Raw genomic sequence first — 23,035 nt, 5'->3', positions numbered from 1 at the left:
TAAGGGGGAGGGGTAAGAGGTAAGCGGAGTTAGATAAAACAACGTGAGAGAGATACAAGGGTGAGAGGTAAGGAAAGGTAGCTGGGATTGAGTAATAGGAGGAGCTAGAGCAATGGGGCAAAAGAAATAGAAGAATTGGTAGGTACTTGTTAGAAAATGGAGTAGGGATACAAGGGGAAATAAGTGCAGCAGCAGTAAAAAGAAGCAAGACAAGATCAGTATGGGTTGAGCAGAAGTGGAGGGAGGACGTAAGGGGTAGGATAGCCAAGAGGAGAAGCAAAGTAACAGAGACAATAGAGCAGAATGTGGAGGAAAAAACAATCAGCAAAAGTGAGAGAAACAGAACAGGTAAGTTTGAAGGTTGGAGAAGGATTGAACAGTATGCAGAGGTAGAAAGGTAGAGAGGCAGAAAGGAAAACTATTAGTCGCTATAAGTAGGATGGCTGGGGTAAGGGGAAAAGGTGGAAGATAGCTGTAAGAGGAGAGTAAAAAACACAGTGAGTGGGGTATTCCACAGGTAGTTTACAGAGGTGGTGTAGGAAAGTAATAGGGAAGAAGCTACAGTTTTGAAAGTTTCAGGGACTGAGTAGGAGATAGCAGATATGTAAAAAAAACTCCTTTACAGGGTTAGGTTATAAAAAACCTTACAGGGTTAGGTTAAAAAGAGTGCCACCTAGTGGCCACACTGGGCGTGGTAATGTTGTTAACTTAGTGGGGATGGGTCGGGAAGAAATGAAAAGGACGCAGTGCAAGGGTAAGGCAGTAGAAGAAGAAATAAAGGTGGGGGGGTAGCTGCTGGCTAGTCTGCCTGTTTCGTTGGCCTAATTAAGTAGAGTTTGACTTTAATTTAGAAGACTTAACATACAAATAGTTACGTTGAGTCAATGTAAATACATACTTCAAATGCCTTTTATAGGTCACACTTTTGGGAGAATAGTAGTGTTTTCAAAGGTGCCCTAGTGTTCCGAGGCTTCCAGAAGGGTGTGAGAAGGTAGATTGTTGTTTGGACAAAACTGGTTCACAGTGTTCAAATGCCTTTATAGGTCACACTTTTGGGAGAATAGTAGTGTTTTCAAAGGTGCCCTAGTGTTCCGAGGCTTCCAGAAGGGTGTGAGAAGGTAGATTGTTGTTTGGACAAAACTGGTTCACAGTGTTCAAATGCCTTTTATAGGTCACACTTTTGGGAGAATAGTAGTGTTTTCAAAGGTGCCCTAGTGTTCCGAGGCTTCCAGAAGGGTGTGAGAAGGTAGATTGTTGTTTGGACAAAACTGGTTCACAGTGTTCAAATGCCTTTATAGGTCACACTTTTTGGGAGAATAGTAGTGTTTTTCAAAGGTGCCCTAGTGTTCCGAGGCTTCCAGAAGGGTGTGAGAAGGTAGATTGTTGTTTGGACAAAACTGGTTCACAGTGTTCAAATGCCTTTTATAGGTCACACTTTTTGGGAGAATAGTAGTGTTTTTCAAAGGTGCCCTAGTGTTCCGAGGCTTCCAGAAGGGTGTGAGAAGGTAGATTGTTGTTTGGACAAAACTGGTTCACAGTGTTCAAATGCCTTTATAGGTCACACTTTTTGGGAGAATAGTAGTGTTTTTCAAAGGTGCCCTAGTGTTCCGAGGCTTCCAGAAGGGTGTGAGAAGGTAGATTGTTGTTTGGACAAAACTGGTTCACAGTGTTCAAATGCCTTTTATAGGTCACACTTTGGGAGAATAGTAGTGTTTTTCAAAGGTGCCCTAGTGTTCCGAGGCTTCCAGAAGGGTGTGAGAAGGTAGATTGTTGTTTGGACAAAACTGGTTCACAGTGTTCAAATGCCTTTATAGGTCACACTTTTGGGAGAATAGTAGTGTTTTCAAAGGTGCCCTAGTGTTCCGAGGCTTCCAGAAGGGTGTGAGAAGGTAGATTGTTGTTTGGACAAAACTGGTTCACAGTGTTCAAATGCCTTTATAGGTCACACTTTTGGGAGAATAGTAGTGTTTTTCAAAGGTGCCCTAGTGTTCCGAGGCTTCCAGAAGGGTGTGAGAAGGTAGATTGTTGTTTGGACAAAACTGGTTCACAGTGTTCAAATGCCTTTTATAGGTCACACTTTTGGGAGAATAGTAGTGTTTTCAAAGGTGCCCTAGTGTTCCGAGGCTTCCAGAAGGGTGTGAGAAGGTAGATTGTTGTTTGGACAAAACTGGTTCACAGTGTTCAAATGCCTTTTATAGGTCACACTTTGGGAGAATAGTAGTGTTTTTCAAAGGTGCCCTAGTGTTCCGAGGCTTCCAGAAGGGTGTGAGAAGGTAGATTGTTGTTTGGACAAAACTGGTTCACAGTGTTCAAATGCCTTTTATAGGTCACACTTTGGGAGAATAGTAGTGTTTTCAAAGGTGCCCTAGTGTTCCGAGGCTTCCAGAAGGGTGTGAGAAGGTAGATTGTTGTTTGGACAAAACTGGTTCACAGTGTTCAAATGCCTTTTATAGGTCACACTTTTTGGGAGAATAGTAGTGTTTTTCAAAGGTGCCCTAGTGTTCCGAGGCTTCCAGAAGGGTGTGAGAAGGTAGATTGTTGTTTGGACAAAACTGGTTCACAGTGTTCAAATGCCTTTATAGGTCACACTTTTGGGAGAATAGTAGTGTTTTCAAAGGTGCCCTAGTGTTCCGAGGCTTCCAGAAGGGTGTGAGAAGGTAGATTGTTGTTTGGACAAAACTGGTTCACAGTGTTCAAATGCCTTTTATAGGTCACACTTTTGGGAGAATAGTAGTGTTTTCAAAGGTGCCCTAGTGTTCGAGGCTTCCAGAAGGGTGTGAGAAGGTAGATTGTTGTTTGGACAAAACTGGTTCACAGTGTTCAAATGCCTTTTATAGGTCACACTTTTGGGAGAATAGTAGTGTTTTCAAAGGTGCCCTAGTGTTCCGAGGCTTCCAGAAGGGTGTGAGAAGGTAGATTGTTGTTTGGACAAAACTGGTTCACAGTGTTCAAATGCCTTTTATAGGTCACACTTTTGGGAGAATAGTAGTGTTTTTCAAAGGTGCCCTAGTGTTCCGAGGCTTCCAGAAGGGTGTGAGAAGGTAGATTGTTGTTTGGACAAAACTGGTTCACAGTGTTCAAATGCCTTTTATAGGTCACACTTTTTGGGAGAATAGTAGTGTTTTTCAAAGGTGCCCTAGTGTTCCGAGGCTTCCAGAAGGGTGTGAGAAGGTAGATTGTTGTTTGGACAAAACTGGTTCACAGTGCAACATCAGTAGAATAACATACAGGATCTAGTAACAGGAGCAGGACACACAGCAGCCAGGTGAGGGGAAGTCGAAGAAAAAAGGCCCAGGGTTGAGCATACAGACACCCTTTCTTCTGATGAGGCCTCTGGTGACTCAGATCACTCTGATACCCAGGAAGAGTCCTTCCAGGCCTACGAGGATTCTGATGCGGAGGATTCTATCCCTCCTGCCTCTCCTCCTGAGGATATTTCTTTTGGGGAAGTTCTCCACTCCATGAGAGAGCATTTCCAGTGGCAAGGCCAGGAGTTCTCAGACTCCAGGAAAAGGCTTTGTACATTCCTTAAGCTTCCCCAACACAGGCCTTTAGCTATCCCTCCAGTGTTAGATGTACTGGATGATGTGTACTCAGATTCGAGTGCTTCTCCTGATTCTCTCCCCCCTGCTCCTGTCAAGCCGGACAGATACTACAGGGTGCCTGAAACTCATAAACATTTCTTTAAGGCCCATTCTGTTGACCTTGAAACAATTTCCCAGGGGCCCAAAGGGGTGGCCACATCCACGGCCAAAAATCCTTTGCCTTCAGACAGGGAAGCTAGGTCCCTGGAGAGGTGGGGCAAAAAAGTTTATACCTCAACCACACTGGCCATGAGGGCCCTTAACTGCCTTTTTCATATGTTTCAGTATCAGGATTTTTTGATGGATGATTTGCAGAAAAAGTTAGCCTCTCCTGAGCCTTTAGATAGAAAGGCCTTGCAGGATTTGGCTCATAATACTCAGCAGGTTAGCAATCATTTTCTTCAGTGTGGTTATGATGCATTGGAAGCTTCATGTAGGGCAGCTATGACAGGGGCCGTCATACGTAGACATGCATGGTTGAAAGAACAGGCATTGCCAGATCATGTTAAAGTAAAGCTTCTAGATGCACCTCTGGAAAAACACAAGCTATTTGGTGCTAATTCTCAGGATGTGTTGAAATCAATTGAGGAAAAGGCTAAATCAGTGCAAACAGTCAAAGATTTCCTCCAGGTTCAGCCACCAAGGTTCAGCAGGAACTGGCCTTCTAAGAATTGGTCCTTTCCAGACACCAACAAGTTTCAAAGGGGAAAAAACAGACGTGCCCGAGGGAGAGGACAATACAGAGGCTCCTACAGGGGACGCCAATGGCAACCGACTAATCAGAGAGGTGGCGCAAGGACTTCTACTGCTCCACAGGGACAATCTCAATGACTTGACTCTCACACCGCCGACCAAGGCTCAAAGAGAAGCACCTTTAGGCGGAAAATTATCCTTATTTTCAAAAAATTGGCACATTTTAACAAAGGACAGATGGATTCTGGACATAATAGACCAAGGCTACAGGTTCCACTTCCATACTTTACCAACAAGACCAGGCATGCCCAACCTGCCACAAAATCAAAGGGCAGAGGCATTACTACAAGTTTCAAAACTGATAAAAATCAAGGCAATAGAAAAGGTACCTACTCAGGAACAAGGCCAGGGATTTTACTCAAGACTGTTCCTTGTTCCAAGAAAAGAAAAACAATGGCAACCTATATTGGACTTGTCCGCTCTAAACACTTTTCTCATTGTACCAAAATTCAAGTTGCTGACGCTCCAGCAACTCCTTCCCATGCTGGGCAAGGGGTCTTGGCTGGTTACTCTGGACCTCAAGGAGGCATACCTGCATGTCCCAATCAGACACAGTTGCAGAAGATACCTCAGATTTCTTGCAGGGTCAGAGCATTATCAATTCTCAGCATTGCCTTTTGGCTTATCTACTGCACCCAGAGTATTCACGAAATGCCTGGCATCAGTAATTGCACACTGCAGACTCCAGAGGATACAAATATACCCTTACCTGGACGACTGCCTTATACAAGCGGACAGCAAGCAAGCCTTGACAAAAAACTTGAATTATGTCATTCACTTACTACAGGCTTTGGGATACACAGTCAACTTACAAAAATCAAGACTACTGCCATCCCAGCAAATAACTTTTCTAGGAGTCAAACTAGACACAGAATCACAAATGGCTTACCTCACAGAAGAGAAGCAAGAACAATTACCACATTACTTCAAAAGCCTAGCAAAGCTCACCTATATGACTGCAAGGAAAATCCTGCAGGCCCTGGGTTTCATGGCATCTTGCATTCTACTGGTTCCACTGGCAAGACTTCACATGAGAAAATTACAATGGTACCTAAAAAGTTTATGGTCTCAACACAGCCACAACTTAGAAGCAATTATTCCACTCATCCCATGTCTACAAAGGGAATTTCTGTGGTGGGCTCAAGCAAGCCAGTTAAACAGAGGTATGCCTTTCAACAAACCTCAAACAAGCCAAACCATTACAACAGACGCCTCAGACCATGGATGGGGGGCACACATGGAGGGCAGATGCATTCAAGGGCAATGGTCCCCCCAGGAAATGCATCTTCACATCAATCAAAAAGAGATGTTAGCAGTAATTCATGCAATCGAGGCCTTGAAAATATCTTCAACAAGGTCATCTGCTAATAAAACAGACAACACCACTGTTATGTGGTACATAAACAAACAGGAGGTACTCACTCTTACCCCTTTGCAGACTAACAATGACTCTTTGGGAAAAGTCCTGAAACTGAACATACAGCTGCAATCCCAGTTTGTTCCAGGCAGGGACAATGTTCTGGCGGACAGTCTAAGCAGAAACATCCTGGATCCGCACGAATGGATGTTGCATCCAGACATTTTTGCACAAATAACTCTTGCATGGGGGAGACCGGACATAGATCTCTTTGCTTCCCACCTCAATCATCATCTGAAAAAGTTCTGCTCGAGGACACACCATCCACTAGCCTGGAGAATGGATGCTCTCTCATTCAGCTGGAACTCTCTAACAATCTATGCATTCCCACCTCTACCATTAATGACCAAGGTGTTACTGAAGATCAAAGCAGAGCAACCCAAAGGCATCTTAATAGCTCCAGACTGGCCAAGACAGCACTGGTACCCATTACTAAGGAGCATAACTCGCACCAAGCCATGGCCCCTGCCTCAATGGCCTCTACTCTTGACTCAGCACAATTACAGGACGGTTCACCCCAAACTGCAAACTCTTCAGCTGACAGCTTGGAGGGTTCCATGATTTCTCCCCATATCTCTCTCTCCAAGGAAGTTCAACAGATATTATTGGAAGCATGCAGACCTTCCACCAGAAAGACTTATTCAGCCAAATGGAAGAGATTCAACATCTGGAACACCAACAAGGGACAGGATGCATCAGTAATGAGCATCCCACAGATACTGGAATACTTGGCAGAAATGCTGCATAATGGACTTTCCTATTCTTCCATAAAAATTCACGCTTCAGCAATTTCAGCAAAATACAACAGTGATCCACCTGTGTTTTCACATCCTTTGCTAAGACAATTTCTAAGAGGGATAAAGAATATCATACCTCCCAGGAAACCACCAGTGCCTGCATGGGACCTCAACTTTGTGTTGGAGAAATTAACTCTTCCTCCTTTTGAACCAGCAGCATCTTCAGAATTGCAATTTCTTTCCTGGAAAACAGTTTCCTGTTGGCAATTACCTCAGCAAGAAGAGTTTCGGAGATACAGGCCCTCGTGGCAGTACCTCCATTTCTCATTTTTCATCAGGACAGGGTTTCTCTAAGAACCAATCCTTCTTTTTATGCCAAAGGTGATATCCAGGGTGTCTCTAAATCAAGCAATTCACCTGCCTACTTTCTTCCCCAATCCTCAAAATAAAGGGGAAAGGCTGCTGCACACTTTGGACATACACAGACAACTACGCTACTACTTGGACAGAACAAAGGCCAACAGAAGGTCAGACAAACTTTTTGTAGCATACGCTCCTGCAGTGCAAGGAAAGGCAATTTCCAAACAAACAGTTTCAAAATGGATTGGACATTGCATCAGATTCTGTTATTCCTTTCATGGAAAGGGTGTGCCAGCCAATGTCAGGCCACACTCCACCAGAGCTACAGCCACCTCCACAGCCTTCCTAAGAGGGGTGGCTACAAAGGACATTCTAGAAACTGCTACATGGAGCTCCGTGCATACATTCTCCAAACACTACAACCTGCCTTTATATTCCAGATCCCAAGCAGGCTTTGCTTCTGCAGTCCTGCAGGGCATTTTAGCTACACCATCCCTATCTTAGAGCCTACCACCCCCAGCTTTGCTATGGTATTCAACCCATATGTAAGGACTGCAGTTGCATTCTTGAAGGGCATAGTACAGTTTTGTACCTACCATAAATGTAGATGTCCGATAGATATGCAACTGCAGTCAGGTTTTCCCTCCCTCCTACCCCTCTGTGTATTGGGTCCACTTCCCTCCTTTTATACTTAGCTGGGGATATCTGTTATGGTGTATCTGTTTATTGCTATTGTGTATGTCTGGACTTTTTTATCCAGATCTAAATTTAGCCTTCTTTGGAGGGCACCTGGCATCTGGGGCAAGAAACACTGAGGAAGATGGCGTCGGCTGATGCTTTTATACCCCAGCTTCTCTGACGTCGGGGAGGAGGCGACATCAGCCGACGCCGGACCCAGACTTTGGAATCCGGCCGACCGAGGGCTGCCTGAGGCAGGATAACCCATATGTAAGGACTGCAGTTGCATATCTATCGGACATCTACATTTATGGTAGGTACAAAACTGTACTTTTTGACTTAATTTTAAACTCTGTCCCTCTTAATTCCTCCTAAAATTGATGACTTTTTGAGAAAAGGTAATGGATTACCTTTAATAAATAACACTTTTTACTTCAGAAAATTATTAATTCGCATTCTTATTTTGTTGATGTCTTAAGTTAATAGTACTAATATTTTAAGTGGCTGTAATTGTCCCTAATTATTTTCAGAGATGTCATTGATTCTGTTTAAATTTGTCCCCAATTGTATGACAATGACCGGTATTGACATATTCCCATACATATATATTCCAAAATGCAGATTTATTAAGATGTTTAACATGCCTGTGTCAGCATTTCAGTTTTAAATGAAGGAAAAATGCCTGCAACTTAACTGACATTGAACACCAGGGACTGTTGAGTGCAGTGGAAACAAGTGGGATCATAGCTGTCAACCTCTTAAAACAAAAATCTGGACAAAGCCAAAAGTAATGGGGGAAAGGCTCAACAATGAGGATAAATTTTAATTATTGCTGTTATAAACTTAGAAAACTTAGAAAGCTGTGACCATCCGCAGTGGTGCAGTGGTAGTGTTGTTGCCTCACAGCAAGAGGTTCTCCTGTTCGATTCTTGGCTGGAGTGCGGGGAGTGCCTTCTGTGTGGAGTCTGCATGTCTTCCCCACAGTTGAGTGGGTGTTCGAAAGACATGCGTAATGGGCGTGCCTTCGTTGAAGGTTGAATGTCAAGCTGGCACCTCGGCGTTCATGAAAATTCTACTGCCAATCATTAGCGGACCGGAGATCCGCTGTGGCGACCCCTAACTGTGAAAAGCCGAAAGACACAACAACATAAACTTAGAAAGCTAGAATAAAAGGTCTTGTGTTACCATGTATTTTCTGAAGGATATGAAGTCTGAAACTGAAATGCCTGTCATTATTTAGTGAATTCAGTCCTCATTGATTTATTACAAAAATACAGAAAACCACAAGTTTTTATGGGAAAAAGGCCAAAAATAGGAGGCAAAAATCTGGACAGTTGAGAGTTATGACCAGGATGTTTTTGCTCATCCTCGGACTACAAAGCCACTGAGTCTCTTCCAGACTTGAAAGTGTTGACAGCAAACTTTGTACCAATCTGAAGGAGGGAAGTTAAGCTCCCAAACCTAGAGCTGGGATCCAGCTGTGCATGTGTGCTTCTGCAGAGGGCACGTGATGAAAGTTTTGGACAAGCTTTTCAGTAGCATCAGCTCACAAGCAGCTTAAAGTACTTAGCATTACCGGCTGAGACTGTCTGCCTCCAGGAGCAGACTGAGCAATACTCTCCATTGAACAAAGCTTGCCAGCTGTGCATTGTTAACATCAGACCCTCATACTAGTAAGTCACAAATTGATTTGGATTTCTTGATCATTCATTTTGTCCATGGCCATTGTGAAATAAGTTTACCAAGTTACCAGAAGTTGCATGGAATGGTCTTCTTGCGGTCGTTGGATGGTTGTTTGTTTCCGTAAGGTTGCACGACGAGTCATTTATGCAGGCAAGACTACACCTGCATTTGTATGAGAGCATGTCTTTTGTTTTGTTGTGCAGAGGTAGCTATCTCACATGCTGAGTTGCACAGATAAACAGTTTATCAGGTGCATAACATTTGTCAAGAGTTTGGATGTGGCAGTGGTACACAGGAGTGCTTCCGACAGGCATCCCGCTAAGTGTAAGTACTTGTCAGATGTGGGCAAATGCCGGGCATTGTCAGTGCAGTTGATTTACGTTATGTGGCTGCTATTGACAGCTGAACGTGTGTTTACGGCAAAGGGCTATCAAACTGCATTTTTTTTTTAACGACAGTGAGTGAACCGTTGAAGAATGGTGTTAATGTGAGTGGCTTACCTATTTTCTGCCCTACAGCTCTGGCCGTTTAATTAGGAACCTTGGATAATTAAGCTAGCATTATTGTAGAACTGAAAACAGGCTGGGTGCAGGAAGGAGCTCGTCTTGCATTCTAATGAGGATAGCATGACTGTAGCACCAGGCTTGCACTGAGATTTAAAAGCTGACAGAGGTCTGGTATGAAGTGATTAGATAAGGAAATGTCTGTTTGCTGTAGCTGCACCTGTAAGAAAAAGACCTTGCATTTGCTCTCCTCACTTCCAACCCCACCATCACTTTGTTTCTGTCAAATGCAAGTGAATTACTGGTGGCATTTGGGATTCTCTTTACCTCCTGTTACTCTTCCATCCTACATCATATTGGGTAAATTGCTAAATTAGTGTATGTGTGTGTGTGTACATGTATGTGTGTGTGTACATGTATGTGTGTGTGTGTGTGTGGAGGAAGAGGTGTAGGGAAATGGGAGTGTGTATATGCTCGTCGTACAGTGCACCCCACTCTGTCCCCGTGTGGTTCTGTCGCGTCTTTGTGGGTGTGTTTCTTGCTGATGAGAAACTCTGCATTTTCTTCCGCTGTCTCGCAGGAGTGTGAGAACCACACAGGGAGAGAGCCATAAAGCCAATTTCAATAAAAGGCATTCCAGCAAAAAAACTAGGCATGAATGCACTGCTTATAAAATAGCTGCTCTGTAAAATGCTGTTGTAAATGAAAGAATTACAAAATCCATTGTGTTTACAGCAGTGTGACAATGCTTCCCAAAGTTCAGTTTAATGTGGCTTCTTTTCGGAGAATATAGTTTTAGTATTCCTTCTTAAAATGATTTTTTCCCAAAGCTGGCCAGTAAAATAAAATGTACTTGCCAGTACTTGACTTTTTCCCTTCAGACATTTTGTTATATAGAATGGAGTAATTCCATTAGTTTCTCCTTTGCAAGACATCAGTCCTACCATTTGTTCAATTTTCAGGAAAGTCTTCCAAGGTTGTCTTTCATGCACAGTTCTGTGTACAACACTTCAAGAAGCCTTTCTACACTCAGAGGTCAGCAGTCTGACTCCCTCAAGAGGTGGTAGCCATGATGTCCTTCTAGATGCAGTTGTTTTGTTATTAGTGGTCATGAAGAGTTGCCTCCCTCTGGTTTGCCTGCCTGCCTCAAACTTCAAGACACTTCTGTCTGGTTAGGCTGTTTGCTTCTTATTTAGAAACTCATTTCTGTTATGTGACAGCTTCTGGTAAAAGCAACCCCAGTGGATCTGTAACTAATAGAGACAACATCACCATATGCAATGTGCTACCCAGGCTCAGCAGTCATTACTCTACACCCCCCACAAACACACCTGCAATTGTTTACCCTGTTTTTTTTTATTTCAGTGGAAACTAGTTTCTTAGCTAAGGCCTGGCATTGTGGAGGGCAGGTGGCGAGATTGTTCAGCCCATTGAGTTCTGCAGCACCAAGTGAAACCTGAATACTCTGGGAGAGAGCTGTCAGTTAGCTGAGGGACTATCCTGTGTATGGGTCCTAGATGTAAGAAAGAACTGAAGATGTTGTGGGTTGGCTACTGTTTATACTAGGAGCGTGGTAATGTCTCTTGGGAGGAGGAATCTGTCAGGATGGGTGACGAAGGGTATAGAGCTCTGAAAGCTGAGCTGGATCTTGGACTTTGCATGTGGCTGAGATCCCAAAGGTTACTACTGCAATGGTGATCTTATTCAAACATCATCTGTTATGATGAGTTTCTTACACAGATGTGCTTTTTGGTGTTGTATTAGTAAAATGATTAGGCATGTGTGTCATAAACAAGTAAGCATACTGTGTAGCTTAGTGAGAAACAAACCATTTTTTTTTATCCCTTTTATTTACCTTAGGATCTCCTGGTCCCAGCTGTTGCCAGTGCTGCATATTTAGTTACATTTTCAGGTGAGACCTGGACGTATGGGTCCTTGGACTATCGCACTCCATGTTTTCGTATGCTTTACCCATGCCCCTCAACTAGTGCCCCTTTGATGTCTTACGGTGTTGAATTGTTAGTAGGTGCACACTTCCACAACTTATACTGGTCATATGCCCTCATTGTACCTAATTGCAGCGAACCCAGTAATGCCAGCATTATAACACAGTGCAGACAACCCCATGATATCTTTAATCAGTAAAGGAAAACGGATCAAGAACTACCTGAAAGCCATCCCTCCGTAATCAAAGGACATGTCACCTGTGTTTTCAGATAAAAATGATCTCCTCACATCAGAAGCCATCTTTACTTTTATTTTCCTCACCAAAGTACGGAAAAGGAGATGTTGGAATAGACCATCTTTATGATTTCCTTCATGGTTACTCTCTTCACCAACTTGGAGAGTTCAGTGATTGTGCGGAACTGAAATTTATTCATCCATTTTTTAATATTTAGTTTACCTTGTAAAGGTTTACATTCAAGAGGAGCCTCTCCTGACAAACAGTGGGCGTACCATGGAAATCATTCTGGGATGGTATACCACTCCATTGCCGGCCAGACTTGCACTGCACACATGCCTAGGGACAATTTTAAACCTTTCCAGTTCACTTGCTGATATTTTTAGGCTGTAAGAGGAAATGGGAAACTTCATTAAAAGTTTCATGGACATAGGAGGGTATGGATGGAAACCCTTTCTAGAAGACATTCTATCCAGGAACCAGAGTAAGTAATAGGTCTGCTTAGTGCATCTGTCTAGCACTGGCACATTCTGGAACATTTTAAGCCAGTTTCACAGGGCTCAGACGACCTGGCTTCTCTCTCCCTTTTATCTCAGCAACTTTCACAGAGATGGTCCACACAGTTAACCTTCCTGTCTGTATTAGTGAGCTAGTCCTGCTGTATCCAGTCACTCTGCCTTATCTATTCAGTAACATTTTTGAAATTATTTATTTTTTCTTTGGAATTGCTTTACATATTATAAAAGCATGTTATGAAGTCTAACAGAATTCAAGTTAATTTTATTTGGAACACCCTTTGAAATCTAATTTTTTCTTTATCACCTCCCTAATTTGAGAAGACTGCTGGTCTTATTTCTTTAAGGTCTAAGGTACTCCTCGTACAGTGCAAGTCCTTTAGAGGCACAGGATCTGGTCACCACTGTCTCTGTCTTTTCTCTCCTGTACTTCAAAATGATGTTTAAACTACGTGATTGTTTTGCTTTAGGATTAGTTCTTAAAAGAGCTGTGTGATCTGAATCATTTGCTGCACTGACTTTTATAGTTTTGCAAAAGTACTGTTAGCTTTTTGTAATACTGAAATGTTACTTCAGTTATATAACTTTATCATTGCAATGTTCTTTATTTTACAGATACGCTCACTTTACTGAAATTCAGTTATAAAATTCAACACAACAGCAATTTTGACTGTGTGACTTTTCTGTACCATTCATATGTAGAAATTATCTACATTTATTGTCTGTCTTTTTCCACTTCAAAAAGTCCCAGAAAATACTTCAGTTTTTCTTGATGAGGGTAATATAAATTAATACTGAAGCATTTTTGCCACTGATGTGAAAACAGACTAAATTATCAGTGAGGTTTTCTTTCTTTTGCCTGTTTGATAGTTTGCATCTGTAACTAGTGGCATTTTTTCCTTTTTCTTTTAAAGTTAAAGCTGAAGTAGTAGATGGTGAAGAGGGTACACATATGCCTGCCAGTGTTTCTAACTGCTTAGTGGGATCAGGTACGTATGTGCCTCTAAGCAGTTTATTTAGCATTCCATAATGGCTTGTTTTGTTTTAAGAATGCATTTGTAATTTGAGGACCCATTCATTAAATGAGTGAAAATTGTACTTTATGGAATGCTTTGCTACCTTTGTGATGTTATCTGTCTTTGCCTTTAAAATATTGTCATTTGATCACCTTTAGTATTGATAAATATTAATTCAGTTTTGTGCTTATTTATTTCTGCTGTTGATCTCTTTGACTTCCTTTAATGACAGCTGTCAGTCTACCAGTTGAAAAAAGGATATCCAGAGTATTTTCATCAAACTTGACTCGCTTAAAGTACTGCTTCCATGAAGGGAAGATGTGACATAGTTAACATAAAACATGTTATGCATTGGCAAAACCCCACTTGTTGTTATTACTGGTCCAAGATGGCAGATGACTGTCATTTCCTGGTTTCAGTTTTCCAAGTCTTGTTTGGCATTATATGTTCTGCATCGTGTTTGGATGTTGATAGTTTACATTTAGTCTAGATGTCCTTCAAGGATGCATCTGCAGTCCTTACAAATGGGTTGTCCTGTCGTCAGGCAGCCCTTCGGTCGGCCGGATTCCAAAGTCTGGGTCTGGCCTCGGCTGGTGTCGCACTTCACCCGACGTCATAGCTGCAGTTCTTCGGGTATAAAGGCATCAGCCGACACCATTTTCCTCAGTCTTTCTTGCCGCGTGGCGCCCGAAGCAGAAGCTGTTCGCAAGTGCCGGTCGGTCAGAACCAGAGATTACTACTACAAGTACCAAAGACTTCTAAAAAGCTAAGTACCCCATTGGGGACTCTTTCTTGCCTCAGCCGATGTCAGAAAAAGTGAATAACTGTTTAAATTGTGGGAAACAAATACCTCATAAAGATTTCCACTCTTACTGCTTACCTTGCTTAGGCCCAGACCACGACGTAGCAGCTTGTCTAGCCTGTGGTTCTTTCAACCGACGAACGCTTAGACGTCGGTCTGAATTTGCTGAAGAGTTTTTCGGCTCCGCTTTTGCTTACATTATGCCGTCGGATGCTCCGACTACGCAAATTTCTAAAAAACGCAAGGAAAAGGACCTACACTCGCGGCCCGCGGTTTCAGCCGAAACCGCGGTTAAGCCAACCGCGAGTGTCTCGGTTTCGGCTGAAACCGATTCCACGGTTCTTCCTTCGGCCGAAAGCTTGCCACTTACCGAGCCCTCATCCAGCTTAGCTGAATCTGCTACTGAAATCCCACCTGCTCCTGCAGGTTCACAGGATTTATCAGATACTATCCCTTTGGATATTTCTACCCCTGCACGTGGAGCTGCTAGGCCTCCTGCATCCATGTCGATTAAGGCCTTTGCCAGGGCTAAAGCAGCAAAAACTGCCAAAACTGTGCCTGCTAAGACCCCCTCTCACAGGCCCAGTTCTAGTTCACAAATGCTTAGTCTAGCAAAGGATCTCATTTCTTTGATCCGGGGATCCCAACCACTTCCAGACAGGGCCTCTCACCCACCTCCAGAGAAGAGGACTAGAGTAGAGCCCCTGAGCCAGTTTCTTCAGATGGCTCCTCTGATGAATCAGATAATTCAGACCCTCCAGAGGCCCCTTTTTCTCCTTATGAGGACTCTGATGCAGTAGAGTCCATTCCTTCTGCCTCTCCGCCTGAGGAATTTTCTTTTGGGGAAACCTTGCATGCTATGAGGGAACAATTTCAATGGCAGGGCCAGGATTTTTCAGACTCTAGGAAAAGGCTTAGAACTTTTTTGCATTTGCCACAGCATAGGCCTTTAGCCATTCCTCCAGTACTTACTGTTGTGGATGATGTTTTTAATGATGCTTGTACTGCTCCTGATTCTCTTCCTCCGGCCCCTGCTAAGCCCGATAGGTACTACAGGGTTCCGGACACACATTATCATTTGTATAAGGCCCCTTTTGCAGATCCCGAAACTATCTCCCAGGGACCCAAGGCTGTAGCAGCTACCTCTACCAAAAACCCCCTCCCTCTGAAAGGGAATCTAGGGCCTTAGAGAGATGGGGTAAAAAAGTTTACACTTCTGCTACTCTTTCAGCTAGGGCCTTGAACTGTCAATTCCACATGATTCAGTATCAGGAATTTATGTTAGACCAGTTAACTAAAAAACTGTCCTCGAATGAACCATTAGACAAAAAATCTGTACAGGAAATGGTACATAACATTCAGCAGGTCAGTAATCATTCCTTAAAATGCGGCTATGATGCACTGGAGGCTTCCTTTAGATCAGCCATGACTGGCACAGTGATCAGAAGACATGCATGGTTAAAAGAACAGTCCTTACCAGACCATGTTAAATCAAAGCTTCTAGATGCTCCCATGGATAAGCTCAATTTGTTTGGTTCCCCTGCACAACAGGTGCTGAAGAAGGTGGAAGAGAAAGCAAAATCTGCCCAGACAGTCAAGGATTTCTTGCAGGTCTAGCCTCCAAGGTTTAGCAGGAACTGGCCTTCCAAGAATTGGTCCTTTCCAGACACCTCCAGAGCTCCGAGAGGCAGGAATAGACGCTCAAGAGGCAGGGGTCAATCCAGAGGTGCCTACAGGGGACGTCAGTGGCAGATTAGCAACCAGCGAGGTACAGCCACAGATCCAGCCACCACCACCACTTCCACAGGACAATCACAGTGACTTGGCTCTGGCACCGCCTACCAGGGAACAACTAGAGGCACCCTTAGGCGGGAAGCTAGCCTTATTTTCAGTAAACTAGCATTACATCACAGGAGACAAATGGATTTTACAGACAATAGACCAAGGTTACAGGTTTCACTTCCATACTCTACCAAGGAAGAGAGGAATGCCAAACCTACCTCCAAATCAGAAGACAGAAGCTCTAGAACAAATAACTCACTAAGGATGAGAGCTGTAGAAAGGGTACCATCTATGGAACAAGGGCAAGGATTTTACTCCAGACTTTTCCTGGTACCAAGAAAAGAAAACCAATGGAGGCCTATTCTCGACCTGTCCACTTTAAACACATACCTCATTGTTCCAAAATTCAAAATGCTGACCCTACAGCAGCTTCTTCCCATGCTGGGCAAGGAGTCTTGGCTGGTAACTCTAGATCTCAAGGAGGCATACCTGCACGTCCCTATACGACCAAATTGCAGAAGATACCTCAGATTTCTTGCAGGATCAGAGCATTATCAATTCTCAGCATTGCCCTTTGGCTTATCTACTGCGCCCAGAGTATTCACGAAATGCCTGGCATCAGTAATGGCTCATTGCAGGCTTCAGGGAATTCAAATTTACCCTTACCTGGACGACTGCCTGTTACAAGCGGACAACAAAAACAAATTAACAAAAGATTTACAAAGGGTCATTCATCTACTACAAGCCCTGGGATACACAGTCAGTATAAAAAAGTCAAGGCTGATACCATCCCAAAGGATAACCTTCTTGGGTGCAGATCTGGACACATCAAAACAAATGGCATTCCTGACAGTAGAAAAACAGGAGCAACTCCCTCTCTACTTCATGGCATTAACAAAGCAGAACCAGATAACAGCAAGAAAAATCCTGCAAGCTCTCGGTTACATGGCATCCTGCATAATATTGATTCCACATGCCAGACTACATATGAGAAAGTTACAGTGGTACCTAAGGAATTTATGGTCTCAGCGCAAGCACAGCCTAGTAACCCAAATTCCAATAATTCCATGCCTGAAGCAAGAATTCCAATGGTGGGCTCAGGCCTGTCAAACAAACAGGGGACTGCCCTTCCACAGCACTCAACCAAGCCAGACCATCACAACAGACGCTTCAGACCTCGGTTGGGGGGCACACATGCTGGACAAATGCATACAAGGCTTATGGACTCAAGACCAGCTGCACCTACACATAAATCAAAAGGAAATGCTGGCAGTAAAACTGGCAATTCAGGCATTCAGACCATTTCTTCGACAGGGTCAACTGCTGATAAGGACGGACAACACCACAGTTATGTGGTACATCAACAAACAGGGAGGCACACATTCATACCCTCTATGCCGGATGGCAATGGACCTCTGGAATGTGGCACTGAGCTTCAACATTCAGTTACAAGCAATTTTTGTGCCAGGAAACGAAAATATACTAGCAGACATCCTAAGCAGAACTGCCACGGATGCCCACGAATGGATGCTGCATCCAGACATCTTCAAAACCATTACAAGGAAATGGGGACTACCAGAAATAGACTTATTAGCATCCCCACACAATCACCAACTGAAAAAATTCTGCACAAGGACGTACCACCCACTTGCTTGGAAAGTGGACTCCCTATCTTTCAGTTGGAAAAACCTGACAGCATATGCATTCCCACCTCTTCCTTTGATGCACAAGGTGCTATTGAAGATCAAAGAAGACCGTCCAAGGATCATCCTGATAGCTCCAGACTGGCCAAGGCAACATTGGTACCCATTACTGAGGAGTATGTCTCGGGAACAAATATGGCCTCTGCCCCTAGTTCCCTTGCTGTTAACACAGAACAACTTCAAAACCCTGCATCCAAACCTGAAAACACTGCAGCTGGCTGCCTGGAACATTGCATAAGACCAAATAACCCAGATTTATCTCAAAGGGTTAAAGACATTATCTTGGAGGCTCGCAGACCCTCAACAAGAAATAAATTATTCAGCAAAATGGAAAAGATACCTCATTTGGAGTACAGCAAAAGGAGGGAATGTGTCACTGGTAAACATAGCTAACATCCTGGAATACTTGGCAGAGCTCTTCCACAACGGCCTGTCCTATTCTTACATTAAGATTCATGCATCTGCCATTTCAGCAGAATACAACTTGGATCCTCCAGTCTTCTCACATCCTCTGCTCAGGCAGTTTCTGAGAGGAATTAAAAATGTAAAACCACCTAGGAAGCCACCATTGCCAGCATGGGACTTGAACTTTGTGCTAGAAAAGTTGACACTACCTCCTTTCGAACCAGCAACAACAGCAGAATTACAATACTGATCATGGAAAACTGCTTTCCTGCTTGCAATCACTTCAGCAAGAAGGGTATCTGAGCTACATGCATTAATGGCAGTACAGCCCTTCCTGATCTTCCATCAAGATAGAGTGTCCATGAGAACTAATCCTACTTTTATGCCAAAGGTGGTCTCCAGGGTATCTTTAAATCAAGCTATCCACCTACCTACATTCTTCCCCAACCCACAGAACAGGGGAGAAAGACTGTTGCATACCTTGGATGTACATAGACAATTACGTTACTACCTGGACAGGACCAAGAGCAACAGAAAAACTGACAAGCTACTGGTAGCATATGCAACAGGAATGGAAGGAAAAGCAATTTCAAAACAGACAATCTCTAAGTGGATAGGAAATTGCATTAGATTTTGTTACTCCTACCATGGGAAGAAAACTCCAGAAAACATCAGGCCTCACTCTACAAGGGCTACAGCCACTACCACAGCTTTTTTACGAGGAGTGGCTACCAAAGACATTTTAGAGGCTGCTACTTGGAGCTCCGTGCATACATTTGCCAAGCATTATAACTTACCTTTATACTCCAGATCCCGAGCAGGTTTTGCCACTGCTGTTTTGCAAGGGATCTTAACTACACCATAATCTTATTTCTCCTCCTCCCCCAGTTTGGCTATGGTATTCTACCCATTTGTAAGGACTGCAGATGCATCCTTGAAGGACATAGTACAGTTTTGTACCTACCATAAATGTAGATGTCCGATAGGCATGCATCTGCAGTCAGGAGTACCCACCCTCCTTCCCCTCTGTGGTACTCCTAGGGTATTTGCCCATCTTGTAGCTAGCTGGGGGAATCTATTATGGTGTATTTGCTTGTATATATGTACATGCATGCTTATTTTTTGTTTGCTCTCTACTATTTGGAACCATTTGCATTTATCCAAATTTAGCCTTCCTAGAGGGCACCTGGCATCTGGGGCAAGAAACACTGAGAAAAATGGTGTCGGCTGATGCCTTTATACCCGAAGAACTGCAGCTATGACGTCGGGTGAAGTGCGACACCAGCCGAGGCCAGACCCAGACTTTGGAATCCGGCCGACCGAAGGGCTGCCTGACGACAGGACAACCCATTTGTAAGGACTGCAGATGCATGCCTGTCGGACATCTACATTTATGGTAGGTACAAAACTGTACTTTATTTGCCTTTCCTTGTTTTATTACTAAATTGCTGTCTACGCTACTACTTTGTAGCATTCTAGATTTCTAATTTTGACTTGTCATATGTTGGTTTGCTGTTTTTAGCTTCCAGTGCAATTTTCTATTATGTCCATTTTATGTAGGTTGCTATGAACTTTGATATTTGGTAAATCTGAGATATTTCCAGGAAAATCACTTGCCATGTAGAGGAATTCTAGTACTTCAACTAGGTCAAAAATGCCATCAGATGCTCTGATTATATTACTCCTTTGAGCTTTTTGGGATTATTTGTTGCAGTTATGGATTTCATTCATATTTCATATGTTTGTTACAATCCAGTACTTGTGGGGCCATGGCATAATTGGAGTTGGATTTATATTTAAAGGAGAACCGCACTCACAGACTTAGAAAACATGTTTATTTCATCATGGTTTGGTGTTTCCCACATTTTAACACCATTTTTGAGACTTAGTTTTTTAAATGTTTTTATACGTAATTTCTGAATCTGACCACATGGGGTCTGGCATCTTGAAGTATTTCTGATTGTTTGGTCTACCTCTAGGTATAACAAAAGTGAACGCCAGCAACAAAAATCGGACTGTGAAAAGTAGTTTATTGAAGCATTAATAAACTACCAAAACACCAAGTAGGTCCCACACATACCGGTTTCGGCCCAGGTTCAAACCCAGCCTTCTTCAGTGTATACCAACAGAACCCATTCAGAAAAATTTGGTGTTTATATACAACATACAATTCAATGATTGGTTGTATAGATCAATCAATCAAACTCATTAATATTAAACATGATAATATATCTAATATTGCAATAATAAATGCAAAAAACATATACATGAAAACAAAAAATAATAATATAATGACATATCATGTGTAGAAAATTTTGTGTTAAATCCATGTTTGTTATATTTATTATAGTATATTATAAATGTTCATTTAATCCTGGATTTAACAGAGCACCAAGTTTGGTGATCCACTTCTTTTCTTTTAGGTCAAGTTTAGTGTGCCAACCCCCTTTGTTGCTTCTATCACCAATAATTTTGTCAATAATGGTGAAACGAAATTGAGCTTTATTATGTATCAGTGTGTGTTTGAATAATGCATTAGATGTTCTTTTACATCTAATGTCACTCAAATGTTCTGATATCCGTAGCCTAACTGGTCGTGAAGTTTGCCCAACATAAAATGAATGACAGTTACAATGTGCCATATAAATGGCCCAATCCGTGTTACAATTGACAAAGAATTTTATATCGAACACATTATGACTGTTTCTACTGGTAAACTCTTTTGTTTTTGTTATGAATTTGCAGTTAACACAATGACCACAAGGAAAACAGCCAATGAGTTTATCACCCAAAATGGTCGTTTGATATAAATTGGATAAAGAAGATTCAGAATGGTGTTTGTAATGATTAAAGTATCCTGCTAAATTTTTACCTTTTCGAAATGAAAACAAACATGTGTTTGGTACAATGGATTTGGTTTTAACATCTGATTCCAGTATATTCCAGTTTCCTTTAATGATGTTGATAAAGGTGTTGGTATTTCTACCATATGTGGTGGTAAGACGCAATGTACTTTTCATATTAGGTTTTTGTTTGTACGTTAATAAACTTGGTCTCTGTAACCCTGAGGCATGATTCAAAGCCATAGTAACAAAACCTGAATTATAGCCTTTATTCTTAAACCTGTTACACAAATCTTGAGCATGATGACCAAAACTGGCATTGTCAGAGCAATTCCTTCTCATTCTGATAAATTGGGATTTGGGAATGTTTTTTGCAATGTGTTTTGGATGAAAGCTGGAGGCGTGGAGAATAGTGTTATATTCGGGAAATTTTCTATAGGTCTCAGTTTTTAAAGTATTACCTCTAGGTATCCCACAAGGCATCACTGAGGCCTCTTTTTTCCTAAAGCTGCTGTCAATACATTGATTTTACATGCATGCACTGCTGTCTTTCAGTCAATTTTAAGTAACATTTCTTGCCATTCAATGACCTCTTAAAACACACATTGCAAATGCCACAGAACAGACTTTCAAAGTGCTTTTTACTGCTGTTGCTTTTCATAATTGCTTAACTCCAGTCTTTTCTGAAGCCTGAATTGTATTACTTTCTCATCTCCCATCCCCATTCACACCTAACTTCCCTAGCTATCAAAGTGCTAACGGTAATTTGAGCTGTTACCTGCTGTGATTGACAGCTCACAACATGAGATTTGACTCTTGTACTGTTTCCTTGTCCTAGCCTTAGGGAGCTGTGACATGACGGCATGGGTGGGTTTTTAGGACAGTTGTGATGTCAGTTTAGGGAGGGAATTGCCCAGAAAACTTCTGTGTTCAGTGGCCTTGATGACATCAATGAATTGGAGACTTTTCCAGGGTGGGATAAAAGTTTTTTGAAAGTGAAACCACTGCAGTACAGTAAGGTACTGTTCTAGTGGAGATGGTCTGCTGTATTGTTTATTGATAGCAGGGATAGTAAATGGGGAGAAAAAGGACAGAGAAGTTGAACGATTAATAATAGAATCCCGTTGTTATCCTTTAATGGAATTGCTGTTTCTGGACCTGAGCGGTGGAGAATGTTAGCAGCACTACATTTACGATATTGTTAGGCTTTGCTTTTGTCATTCTTCTGTGCTTGAAATAACTTTGCATTTATAATTTAAATTTGGCCATGGACTTTTGATTTTAAGGAATTTTGCTTTTGGTGATCACCTTTGCAGCTGTCAAGCCAGTTTATTTTAAATAAAATCTATATTTTTTCTCTTTTATTTGCATTGTTATATACATAAAATTATTGAATGTGTTCTCGTTTGGAAAGATGCATGCACTTAAATCTGCATTATTTCATTTATATGTTTACTTATTTCACTTAAACTGCTAAAGATTGCTCAAGTTAGTCTTACCCATGGCACAGAGGGGAAAGCCCTTACTGTGCCCCAGACTGACCGGGCTTAACTAGAGGCACAGGTGCTGGAAGAACTGGATGGGAGAGAATGATAGTGAGCACTTGACACCATCTTTCAAATCCTGGGTAGAAGGAGGCTGCCTAGGTTTGCTACAGTAGCAGCATTAAGAAGGTGGGTGAGCTGCACACTAAGTGGTATACTGATTCGTGCAGAGGTTGTGCATGAGTGGAAGTGCACATGCATCTCCCCTACGCAGCAGTTGTGGAGCTAGCAAAGCGCTGCAGGGTGGGAGGAGGTTAGGGCACACCTCCTGGCAACAGTAGCATTTATTTATGAGGTGGCTAAGAGGGAGGGAGAAGGAGGATTGGATTTTAAAGAAAATAGCACATGGTATTGAAGTTCTAGGATTTATATAATGGAATATCTCAAATATGTAGGATGATGTTTGGATGTTTTTTATAAGATGATTATCATCAGAAATTGTAAACGGTGTGGATGAATGGTATTATTTTGATAAATGGAGTTATAAAAATACCTAAGATTTTTATAATGGTAAGGAAAACTTAGGGA

General features: G+C 42.4%; 1 protein-coding gene across 3 annotated transcripts in view; it reads left to right on the top strand.

Moving 5' to 3' along the window:
- EYA3 (EYA transcriptional coactivator and phosphatase 3) overlaps positions 1-23,035 on the top strand; it is a 1,396,180-nt gene that overhangs the window by 478,677 nt on the left and 894,468 nt on the right. For 2 of the 3 annotated variants that reach the window (XM_044060111.1, XM_044060110.1), the window contains exon 5: positions 13,327-13,401. The exons of the other annotated variant lie outside the window; for it this stretch is intronic. In XM_044060111.1, the coding sequence (XP_043916046.1) occupies positions 13,327-13,401 (75 nt within the window). The remainder of the gene's footprint in view (positions 1-13,326; positions 13,402-23,035) is intronic. 3 annotated transcript variants of the gene reach the window in all.

This window comes from Protopterus annectens, chromosome 1.part2 (genome assembly GCF_019279795.1).
Source record: "Protopterus annectens isolate FY-2018-M chromosome 1.part2, PAN1.0, whole genome shotgun sequence".
NCBI lineage: Eukaryota > Metazoa > Chordata > Ceratodontiformes > Protopteridae > Protopterus > Protopterus annectens.
This window is presented reverse-complemented; position numbering and strand designations above follow the sequence as displayed.